Genomic DNA, 13,048 nt, shown 5'->3' on the forward strand with positions numbered 1-13,048 from the left:
CACAAAAACCGTGAAAATCTCATGTAGACCTTTTGATTGTGTCGATCTAAGGCATGTTGACCTTTTTTTTTTTATATCAACCTTTTGACTCAATTACATTGAAAAGCTGACTTTGGAGCAACTGCAGAGAGAGCTGCACCCTGTTAAGGATTAGCACCAGCACCTGGGGGGCGCGGCTGGCTAGCCAGCAAGAAATAAGTTGAGGTACGGTACTGTCTGGCCAGACACTTAACTAATCTTAAAATACCTAACAACTCGTGGGAGGGCTGTTTGTACTAACCCATATTAACTACTAAGGAGGACTACCCCTATAATTTCTACTAATCACTAAAGGACACAATGTATTAATATCAGTGTCATACAAGACCGAGTTGGCTCCTTAAAAAAAACATAAGTGACTTTCTACAATAGTGGAGACATTAACGAATTGTCTGTGTATAGTGTTTATATGGTGTCTTATTTCATATGTTATGCGATCACTGGGCAGTGAATAATACATTCATGTACTAAACTATATTGATTGATTTTGCCCAGCACAGTTTTAGGTGTTTTTTTCAATCCTGTCCTATGTTTGACAAATGACAGGAGCAGATTGCCTGGAGTACCCTTTATCATTCATAACGAGCGATTACACCAGTGGTCAGGGAAAAGGGGTAAATTCACCCCAAATGGGGGTAAAAATGAAATTCCTGGGGGTAATGGAGGGTCGTGCTGCCGAGACACAGCTAGGCATCCATATGAATCAATATGCATGCCTGGCTGTGTCTTGGCAGCACGACTGTCCATTACTATTTTTATTGTTTATTTATATGGCCGCCACAAGGGTTCCGCAGCGCCTGAAAATACATAGATGAGCAAGAACAATACAAGAAAGATTGTGATTCAGTACTAATGCAAATTAGGACAAGTACATGGTAAATAAGAAAGACAGTTGCAACAGTGGACACTGATGCAATTATAACAGTGGCCGAGATATATTCTAAGAAAAGCACATGAGGAGAGAGGGCCCTGCTCGTTAGAGCTTACATTCTTAAGGAATGTTACCCCCAGGAATTTCATTTCATTGCATATAGAATGTATATATAGATTCTATATGCATACCTGGCTGTGTGTTACAGTACTGTAGTGTATAAAGACCTAACACAGTGCATCAGGCCCTTGTCTATAACACGCTTTCCTGCCTGATGCCGAGGCCCCGCCTCCATGTCCGCCCACTTCTTCAGTATAGTTGACTAGTTGCTCTGCCATTGTGGCAGCGAGCAGTCTGTACTGCCAGTGCAGTGCTCAGCTTCTTTGCCTGGTTATAGGCTCCTGTCATGGTATACCATCTCTAGTCTAGAGGGAAACATTTGCACAAACTGTCACTATATTATCTTGGAATACTGACACTAATAGTTGCCTGGACGTCACATTATCAATGGCTATACCACACAGCCTGGCAGCCATCGATGATAATGATGAGTATGATTACCATATATGGCTGTGTGTGGTACAAATTTTGTACCACACATAGCCATACATGGCAATCATCATCAGTTGCTGTCAGGCTGTGTACCATACTAGCAGGATATACCATCAATCTCTGGGGGTACAGAGTGTATTACAATTATAGGATTTCCTTCCTTTCAAATTAAGTGAGTAACGTTGGCGCATCTAAGTATATTTTGGGGGTAAAGGTAAAAAAAAGTTTCCTGACCCCTGGATTAAAAGAATATAAATTAAATCTGTCTCCATATGTGGAACAGGATACAGTATTAAAGTGTACATATTACTCATCTTAAAGTTTACAGAACATGGGCAGGCTACCTAATGATATGCTGGGGTCCTTGGGACACTTGCAGCGGGGCCTCAAATTGGTCAGTATAATAGGTGAAACTAGCATGTAGCTTTCCATCATAAACGTGCTCAAGCACACGTGAATCCTGTCCCTCACCACATAACTAACCCTGAGTGTGACATATAAACACAGTTTACTTCATTTAATATTTTCTTTCTAAATTTCTTACAAAACTTTTGGCGTTGGGATGCCTTAAAAAAAAAATTGTGTTACTCTAGGGCAGGCATGTCCAAAGTCTGGCCCAGGGGCCAATTGCGGCCCATGAATGTCGCTTAAAGCGGCCCCGCAGCCTCCAGCCAGAAGCGGGCTGACGTGGGACGCACAGGACTCTAGAGGTGGGACCCCGGTGAGCGCGCCTTTACCTTGCTGACTTGCTGTCTGCATGGGTGAAGGGGTGCCGGCTGCCACTGTGAGACGTGTTTGCAGTCTTTCAGATGAGTATGTGTCCAACTCCTGCTGCTGCAATTATATACCACCCTCCACAGTGACAGCATACAGTGAAGGATGGGCACGCTGGGGGACATACAGTGAAGAATGGGCACGCTGGGGGACATACAGTGAAGGAGAGGCACGTTGGGGGACATACAGTGAAGGAGGGGCACGCTGGGGGACATACAGTGAAGGAGGGGCACGCTGGGGGACATACAGTGAAGGAGGGGCACGCTGGGGGACATACAGTGAAGGAGGGGCACGCTGGGGGACATACAGTGAAGGAGGGGCACGCTGGGGGACATACAGTGAAGGAGAGGCACGCTGGGGGACATACAGTGAAGGAGGGGCACATACAGTGAATGGGGGCAGGCGGGGAATATACAGTGAAGAGGCACGCTAGGGGACAATTCTGATGTGATTAATGGTTCAAAGAATGTCAGGCTGAATGGTCGGCCCACACACATTTTCACGTCACCATATCTGGCCCTCTTTGCAAAAATTTTGGACACCCCTGCTCTAGGGTGTTTGGGAACCACTTGCTTAACCCTTTGAGTGTCAAGTGAATTTATGTGAAAATTGACAAGCAAACTATGTAAAGCATCATAATGACCTATGTTTACATTATATAGGAAATCTAATTTTTTTTTCTACACCATTTTTTATTTTAGTTTAGTTGGCATTCAATGGGTTAAACACTCACAGAAAATGTGAACTTTCCGGTACTTATGTAATATCTGGGCTCCCGTTTTTCTTATGAGACCACGTCCCCTCGCTGCGCTCGCCACACTATATAAAATCAACTCCATGCGTAGTTGGATAGTAGGGGTATGAAAAAATGGGGTGCATTTAACATGGGAGCCCAGATAATACATAAGTACCAACTTTCCTATATTTTGTCTTGTAAAGTTTGACTAGAAAACATTTCTGGTAGCCAAGTACAGAATGTATCAAGAATGCATTTGCATTACCCAATATCTACTTTGCATTCTGGGAAATGTAGTCCACGGGAAGGATTGGGATTATTATTAAAACGGGTTTATTCCTTAACGCAAAACAAATTGCATATGAATGAAAATGACTTATCTAGTGGAATAGAAAGTTTATTAAAATGACAAGACATTGAAACTCGGCTATAATAGGGACCTGGATGCCCTAGAAATACTCAACAACCAACCACGATTCTCAAGATAAACTAAATTAGTGCCAGTAATTTTTATTTATCCAGCGGTGTTAAAGTATGAAAATGACTAAAATATGGACAGTTTCTGTGCAAAGGACAAAGGAATAATGGGAGTAAGCAGCAAACAATACTGGGACACACACACGTGTAATGGGCCGGAGATAGCTGTATTCTAGTTATACAAAGCCTTTATTCTTATGTAAATGTGTGGACTACTTTATATAGTACCTTTAATGCAAAAATAAAACCCAAAAGCACTTGCTCAGTTATTTTATTTCCTCAGAACAATGCAAGTTATACAACATTGTTTGCATTTATCATGGTTCTTTTATTTCCAATCCATGCCCCAGCCGCTCTGAGCATTACAGGGTACTTGTGTTTCTCCGTAATAAAAAAAAACACAGGAAATTGTAAAAAAAAACAATTTTATTTTTATAATTATTTTATTTTCACAAGCCAGGCTGGCTTTCCTACTCTCTCCATTCATACGTATATTCAGAGCCTGTCAACTCATTGTACTGGGAAACGCTGGGTTAATAGTGTATGGAAACAGATATACTTTGTTACTAGACACGTCCCATTGTTCCTAGGCTGATAGAAAGTTGTCAGTTTGTAGCGGAGCAGCTTTGGTTAGAGAGATCCTCAGGAACAAAAGGACCGTTGTCAGCAATCATTAATAAGGATAGATGGGAGGAAATGTTATTTAAATGGCTTCCATGCAGGTGTCATCATGATTGTAGAAAAGTGCTACTAATGAAAAGGATTGTCAACATAAATGGCAGTAGGGTAATTAAGGAGGAAAGTGTATGAAAATAAATTCCTTTACAATGCAATTATAAGGGGATTGCATTACTACTGTATAACCAATTAGATCAGTAGTTACCAAACTACACCCCAACCGTGCAGGTTTTAAGGAACACCATGCATAAGCATAGGTGATTTCATTAGCACCCAAGTCAGTTTGATTATACAATCTTTGCACAAGTATGTAAATCTTTAGAACCTGGATGGTAAGGGGGGGGGGCTTGGGAAAATAGTTTGGTAGACCCAAATCATTTCATCAAGCTAATATAACAGAAGAGCACCATTTGTACAAACAACCTAGTATTGGAGTGGGCTGGCAGAGGCCTAACAAGTTATATCCAACATAGTATGGTATACAGTCGCAGGGCCCCCGGGGACTTCTCAATTAGCTCCGTTATCTAGTACTTATCAGGGATTATGTTTTTCTGAACAAAATCCCTATTAGCCAGGCCTTAGAGAACTGGTTCTCAACCTTGATCTTTAAGTACCCTTAACAGTTCTGGTTTTATAGGTCTCCACACAGAATCGCAAGTGAAATAATTATCTCCACCTGTGGATCTATTAAAAGGTGTCCGTGAATAATGAGTGCACCTGCCAGGTGACCTGGAAAACGTGCACTGTTGCGGGGTATTTAAGGACCAAGGTGGGGAACCAGTGCTTTAGAGTACTGGTCCTTAGGTAACCTACATGGGTGCAGGAACACATCGCAAACCCCATGTGGTTTCACCCAAAAACAAGTAATTTTTCAGCCGAAAAATTAGTTATAATAGGATAGCCCAATAAAAAAAAATAGCACGGAAGATAGGATTGGTCCCCATTCACTTAATGCTGCTTTCACATCGCAAAATGAAGGTTCGCACCGGGACCTTGAAATGGGTCAGTTTTCAGTTTATTTTTTCAGTAATGTCGGTTCACTGACATCATTGGGGGCGGAGGAGAAGGAAGCGTTTAGAGCTGGCGCTGCTCCAAGCGCTGCCTCCTCCATAAAGTGAACGGGAAACATGTTGCTCCACCCATTTAACCTTTTCTTACCGGTTCAAATTGCCATGTTGCTACCTGTTTAGGGACACTGAAACCCCTTTCACATCGCACTAATTACCGGGTCAAATCGGCTTGTACCCAGTAATTAGTTGCGATGTGCAAAGGGCATAGGTCATTGATGAGAAACCTGTTTAACACAGGTGAGCTGTGAAATAGCGGCAGCTCCCTATTCAATGCGGTCATTAACGACAGCATTGATGCGGGATCTTCAGAAGCTGTTGGGCCCGTTCTACCGATAACGGCCGTGGATTGTCGTTATCTAGGCCGCAGATCTACAATCTACAGATCAACAGCCGTGATCCCAGATTGCATACCCCCCACCATATGCTTTAGTCACTGGTCTCAAGTCCACAGTTTAGAGCCACCAGTTATCACTGTGGTTCCTCAGTCAAGTCCCCGGCTCCAATCGAATAAAAAGGTATCAGTCACTAAGTCGGCATGCATGAAGGTCAACACAGGCTTACGGTGACAGGGCCATTAGGTAGACACATGCATAGGTTGACATGGGGAAGGTCAACAGTCAAAAGGTCAACATAGGAGCCGACAAGTGCCAACAGGTGGTATTTCATGCCCTACCATCCACTAGGGCATTGTGGGAGAATAAAATAGTGTGCTGAGCGTAGCGTGGCACCGTGCCCGAAGCATGGCGAGTGCAGAGAGCCATGCGAGGGGACCCGGCACAATATTACGGTGTCCGTGTCAACATTTGTGACAAAAAAAAAAAAAAGTGAACCCCATGTCGACTTTTGACTGTCGACCTGGTGCTTGTGTCCATCTAACCCCATGTCGCCCGTCAGAGGTGTCTTCCATGATGCATGTCGATCCTCCAGTGGTCAACCTAATGCAGGTCAACCTTCCTCTTGTCGACTCTATGACCCATACCCCTAATAAAATATGGTTCAGGCTGCAAAACAGCTCCCCCCACCTTGTCTAGGTAACAAGTAGTTTAAAGATACCCCTCCCCCTTACCAGTCTTGTAGAGCATATTTTAACTATAGGATGACACCTACATATAGTGAACATATAATTCAATCTATTTTATTTTACATTAGGAAGTATTTTACATAAAAAGGTCATTATTAAATTGACTAACAAATCAATGATCGTCCTTTTCTCAGTACATTTCTGGTTTTCGGTACTCAGACCATGTGCTGGTTACAGTCCAAAAGGCTTTTTACATACAGACAGAACAGGCAATCTATGGCACTCCCAGGGTCAATCCAGAACACATTGCCAACAGCTAAATGGTAGTATTAAATTAAACCAAACGTAAGAATTAGGTCGTTTATCAATGGTTTTTCTAATATTTTAAATAATATCATTACCGTTATCCGAAACCTTTTAAATACAGAAAAGGGGAAAAAGTTTGAAGAATTCATACCTGATCAGTGACCGGAAGTGCAAGAGCTATTGCGGGCCTACACACAGTGGAAGAGACCATATTAATAGGATGAACTAATGACATCATAAGATGCCTCCATGATGTCATCAGTTGTTAGTGACCCATAGGTTCCATATTCATGGTTGCTGAATGTACAAAATGGCAGCTCCCACTGTATTTAAGCCAGTGAAAGCAGAGCAGCCAGCCAGTGCTTGACATACTGAATGAGGTGGAGAAAAGCGCGCACACGTTTCTTTATGAGAGTTAATCTTTATGACAGATAATTCCACCTGTTATTACTGCAGACACCATTTTGTTCCTGTACATGATTCAAATTGTTGCCACTAAATGCACCACCATCTTCTCTTCCTTTGGGTGTGCATACTCCTGTGCATTTACGGAGGTTAGAGAACGAAAAAGAATTAAAAGCAAAAAGTAAACATCTCAACAGAGCAGCTTCCTTCCTCGGACTGCTCTGTCCTCTATAGACCATCGAGTCGACTGCATCTCATCCTTTTGGTAACGGTTGTATGATGGTGCAAGAGCCTGACATGGTACAATCCAGGGCAGGTACAGTCTGTGCTCAGGCCTCTAGGTTCTTCATCTACTACCAGGTTCCAGATGTCATCAGGTTTGCACCGTTCCTTTAAGATACCACATAGCTCCGTAACACACACAGCAGTCCTGCAAAATTAAATCCACATATTTTTATTTATGAGTTGCACAATGTTAGGAGTGACACAACAGGTAAGGGGCCTACACACAGCGGCAATGCTGAGAGTTCAGAACGATCGCTCACCACATAGCACTGTGAGATCCGTCAGGGCCAGTGTTCTCTGCTGAGAACACTGGCCCTGACCCCAGCGATTAACTAGATTCATCCAGCGTGCTGGATATTTATCAACCGGCGATTGCGATGAGCGGGGCCTCACATCGCTAAGTCCCTACACACGTAGCTAGGTAGGGGCATCTTCTATATCTAGTGAGATAGCTAAAAAAAATTACCCCTACATCGCTAGGTGTGTAGGCACCAGTTGGATGCAAACTAAAAATAAATGAATAAACATTAATTTACTTTATTCAATACAGTCATTTAAAAGGTATGTGTCAACTTCAAACAATGTTAGATTTTTATCTTCTATGCCCCAGTGTAAATCCAGTGTCCCTCAGTGGATGGCAAAACAAATATATAGACAGCCCAGACCGAGAGAAAAGTGAGCAACAAGATACTCAAGTCCGACAACCGCCAGGCGGATGCGATGGCAATGAGGAAGAACGTCTTCCCGGAAACCCAATGAATGTTCAGTGTCCAAAGGTTCAAAAGGGAGATCACTGGAGAGCCTAGATCCATAGAGCCTCCATAGAGCCACCGGAGGCTGTACATGGAGGACACCCTGTAGAAAAGTCTGTACATTTTGTGACAGCGCAAATAGCCCATGCTGCACTTAATGCTAGTTTTTTTTAAATGTATTAAGAGTGCACTTAACGATGTATGAACAGCCTTATAGGCATACATCTCCCATTAAACAGCTCCACCAGCCCCAGAATAGCATTGTTCTATTCTCACAGCAGGGACAACGCTAGCCCTGCTTATGGGCTGCGTTTGAGATCTCAAATAGATCAATAGATCTTGCGCATGCCCAGTTTTTTTTTTCATGGCGCATGCACGGTCCTAATAGAGGCACTGATAAGGAGAGCCGTGGACTGAACATACCAGCTTTATCGGCAAGGAGGCTAATAATACATTAAGGCAGAAGTTCCCAAACGCGGTCCGTCAAGGCACCCCAACGGTCCAGGTTTTAGGTATATCGATGGCTCAGCACAGATGACTGACTGAGTTACTAATTAAGTCACCTGTGGCCAAGCATAGATATACTTAATACCTGGACCGTTGGAGTGCCTTGAGGACCGCATTTGGGAACCTCTGCATTAAGGAGATACAGGTGCCCGCTTATGAACGTTATGCAGCTGAAGCAGGACCTGATCATTACAAAACATAAGATCCGTTTTAATACATCTGCCCCATTGAGCCTAGGCCTTTCGGAAGAGAAGTGTAACTGGTCGGGGCCCAGCTCCAGTTCCCCATTTACACCCATGGTTATAACTGTATCCCCCATGAATGAGAACAGAAAATAGGACTAGACTTTCTTTCTCTAGCTATGTGATGTATATCCTTTATTATACAGTATATGCTCCTCTAAACAATTAATGGTATGTGATATTCACTATGAAAAGCACTGAAGGTGTTAAAAAAGCATCAGAAGTGTTTAAAAAGAAAAAACCCCAGTGCTGGTAAACACATGACTGAGCTGTTAAGCCAATTAAAACAGTTTGCCAGAACAAAGCGGTTTAATTCCTTTCACACTTCATACCTTTAACACCTTATCCAGCTGCTGTTTGCTGAGACCGTCTCCAAACTCCTGGCTCAGCCGTGTCTGGATCATGTTCCTGCGCAGTCTGTGGCCCTTGGAGAAGAGTTCCAGTAGCGCCTGCCTTTCCTATGGTACAGAGATGCAGACTGAGTGATGATCCACTTTAACCAGCAGGGGGCAAATATGGCTTATTATCTTGTGATAAGACCGATACACCATGTGGCTGGAATATTACCTTGTCATAAGTATCCCCACAGGTCCATAATGCAAATACTTTCTGTTCCTCGGCTGTCGCAGTGCTCTGGGGAGGGAACTAGAACAGGAAACCAGTCAGTATTTCAATGTTGACCACTTCAGGAATAGCCTTGCATAACCTCCACAGCATGACACAAACACTAAAAACACCCAGAGTCAATCTGAAGATGGACAACAATGACACCAGACTGGCTGTTTTTAGCACTAAAGTCCAAACGTGCCAAACATTCTGTACCAATATTGCCCATTTTCACTCCCACCCGCCCATTCTATTACAGACATTTCTAGGTCACTCCTCATGGGATCTAATAAAAAAAGTACAAAAAAGCGGAGTGCAGTAATTGTAGTTCCTGTGATACCACCCAGTGTATGGGCACACCGATCCACAGCGATTGTTTCTTCAGAGCGAGTCTGACAAATCCTCAGTCACACTGGGCCAGATGAATCAAGCTTCAAAAAGTGATTGTGGAGAGTGATAAACAGCCAGCTCCTACCTGCCATGTTATAGGCTGGGTTTAAAAAATGATAGGTAGGAGCTGGCTGGCTGTGCACTTTATCACTTTTTGAAGCTTGATACATCTGGCCATTAAATTAAATGTCAAATACTGACTTTACATGTTCTTTAGAGATAGTTAAGGAGTCTTTATTTACCTCATGATCATTTGCCACCATTTCACTTCTCATATAACCCAGTTTATAAGCTGTGTGTAGTGCTTTGTTGCATCTTCAGACAGGTAGAAATCAGAGTTTCATTTGAATTAAAATCCTGTCTTTGTTAGGGTTACTAACCTTTCATCACGTGGATTAGTGCCCAAGAACTTCTTTTACAAAAGTAAAAGGATTAACAGAATCATCAAAAAAGGCCCCCACTACAGTAATACATCAATGAGCGGTAACCGTAATCTGCGCTAATTCTTCTAACTGAGCGCTGAAAGTGGCCTGGATTTATACACACATGTGAAAAGGTACATTGTTAGCAGAGGAGGAATTGAATTCATACAAAGAAATCCAAACATTCCGCAACTGCAGTGAACTGGTTTGTCTTTGAAACTGGCTTTTAACCATTTTACATCATAGTTCTACTTCTGGAGAAAAGACCACCAGTTTTTAATGAGCAAATGATGGGTACTTGTGGAGTATCACGGCTCCCACGACCTGCATCGTATGCAGATCGTATGCTAAAAATCACATCGCATTGCATCGCATGTGGCATACGATGCGATGCGATGTTTTACAGATTTTTGACTATTTTAGCTCAAAAATCGTATGCCATCGCATAACATCGTATGCCATATGTAGTGGCATACGATGTCATACGATGCGATACGATGTTTTACCGATTTTTGAGCAAAAATGGTCAAAAATCGGTAAAACATCGGATAACATCGTATGCCATATGTAGTGGCATACGATGCGATACGATGTTTTACCGATTTTTTAGCAAAAATGGTGAAAAATCGGTAAAACATCGGATAACATCGTATGCCATATGTAGTGGCATACGATGTCATATGATGCGATACGATGTTTTACCGATTTTTGCGCAAAAATCGTGAAAAATCGGTAAAACATCGCATGGCATCGTATGCCATTGATGCGATACGATGTTTTACCGATTTTTGAGCCATTTTAGCTAAAAAATCGTATGCGATCGCATCGGATGCGATGGCACCCGATTTTGCACTGAAATGCATCAGAATGCATTGAAATGTGTATTAAAGTAGTGAAATGCCCCCAAATGCCATTTTTCATAGTGCACCACCCCAACTATCAACTTCAACCCGAAGCGTGGCGAGCGCAGCGAGCCCGCGTGGGGCGGCGGTACGCGTCCTACGACCTTTTCATACCCCCACTATCCACGTCGGCGTGGAGTTGAGAATAGAATAGTGTGGCGAGCGCAGCGAGCCACCGAGCCCGAAGCGTGGCGAGCCCCGCGAGGGGACGCGGATACCTTCACAGCTTTACGCGTCTCCTCGCGGGCTTTACAGGTATCCGCGTCCCCTCGCGGGGCTCGCTGCGCTCGCCACACTATTCTATTCTCAACTCCACGCCGACGTGGATAGTGGGGGTATGAAAAGGTCGTAGGACGCGTACCGCCGCCGCTCGCCACGCTTCGGGTTGACGTTGTTAGTGGGGGTGGTGCACTATGAAAAATGGCATTTGGGGGCATTTCACTACTTTAATACACATTTCAATGCATTCTGATGCATTTCAGTGCAAAATCGGGTGCCATCGCATCGCATCCGATGCGATCGCATACGATTTTTGAGCTAAAATGGCTCAAAAATCGGTAAAACATCGTATCGCATCGATGGCATACGATGCCATGCGATGTTTTACCGATTTTTCACGATTTTTGCTCAAAAATCGGTAAAACATCGTATCGCATCATATGACATCGTATGCCACTACATATGGCATACGATGTTATCCGATGTTTTACCGATTTTTCACCATTTTTGCTCAAAAATCGGTAAAACATCGTATCGCATCGTATGACATCGTATGCCACTACATATGGCATACGATGTTATCCGATGTTTTACCGATTTTTGACCATTTTTGCTCAAAAATCGGTAAAACATCGTATCGCATCGTATGACATCGTATGCCACTACATATGGCATACGATGCCATGCGATGGCATACGATTTTTGAGCAAACATGCTCAAAAATCGGTAAAACATCGTATCGCATCGTATGACATCGTATGCCACTACATATGGCATACGATGCCATGCGATGGTATACGATTTTTGAGCAAAAATGCTCAAAAATCGGTAAAACATCGCATCGCATCGTATGCCATCGTATGCTACTACATATGGCATACGATGGGAGCCGTGATACTCCACAAGTACCAAATGATGTGGTCTCTCTGTTTATATACATTTCAGAACAACAATATAATACCGTAGAGACCAATCTACAGCTGGTATGGGTTTATGGACAGTCATAGGTGGCACACAATTAGCAAAAACTAAGCTGTGGTTTGCTGGACAGGAATGAAATTTAAGCAGCACAAGAGTCATATCAACTACACTTTCACATCATAGTTCAGAGGTTCCCAAATGCGGTGTAGACCCTTTATCCTTCAACTATAAATCTGCAGTCATCCTATATAAAATTGAAGAAACAAGGGTTGCACTCACACAAGCCAGGACACTCAGGGTGACATCACGAATACCCTTTTCCCCAGAAAACCAGTGTCTGACCCGGGTAATGGAACAAAAGATTCCAGCAGTGTCGCAACAGCTTCAAATCCCATTCACACCATGGCTGGACCCAGATTAGTGGCAGGTTTACGCTCTGCTGGCACAGGGAGAGGGCATCTCCATGTGCTGTGAGCTGGCTCTCATTTACACTGCACCCTGAACCAGGTCATTCTTGGGTCCGACCATGTCCACTACCTGGGTCAGATTCCTGAGTAACTGGATCAGGGCTATTTTTCAGGGAATTCTTTTGAAGTGAGCCACGACTGGGGAAGACCCAGCAAAAGGGGTATAACTTCACTCTGTACACAAGTGATCTTGAACTAAATACTTTACAGCTACAGATAGATAGATTAGATAGATTAGATAGATTAGATAGATTAGATAGATTAGATAGATTAGATAGATTAGATAGATTAGATAGATTAGATAGATTAGATAGATAGATAGATAGATAGATATATATATATATATATATATATATATATATATATATATATGAACATCTGGAAGTCGCACACTATACTGTTGTAG

General features: G+C 43.0%; 1 protein-coding gene across 1 annotated transcript in view; it reads right to left on the minus strand.

Annotated features, from left to right (window-relative positions):
• Positions 1–6,307: 6,307 nt before the first annotated feature.
• POLR3E (RNA polymerase III subunit E) overlaps positions 6,308–13,048 on the minus strand; it is a 44,799-nt gene continuing 38,058 nt past the window's right edge. Inside the window, exons 19-21 of the mRNA XM_083153227.1 lie at positions 9,283–9,360; positions 9,048–9,173; positions 6,308–7,359 (exon numbers count right to left, since the gene is read on the minus strand). Coding sequence (XP_083009353.1) covers positions 7,303–7,359; positions 9,048–9,173; positions 9,283–9,360 — 261 coding nt within the window. The 3' untranslated portion in view covers positions 6,308–7,302. The remainder of the gene's footprint in view (positions 7,360–9,047; positions 9,174–9,282; positions 9,361–13,048) is intronic.

Source organism: Crinia signifera, chromosome 7 (assembly GCF_055691185.1).
Source record: "Crinia signifera chromosome 7, ASM5569118v1, whole genome shotgun sequence".
Lineage (NCBI taxonomy): Eukaryota > Metazoa > Chordata > Amphibia > Anura > Myobatrachidae > Crinia > Crinia signifera.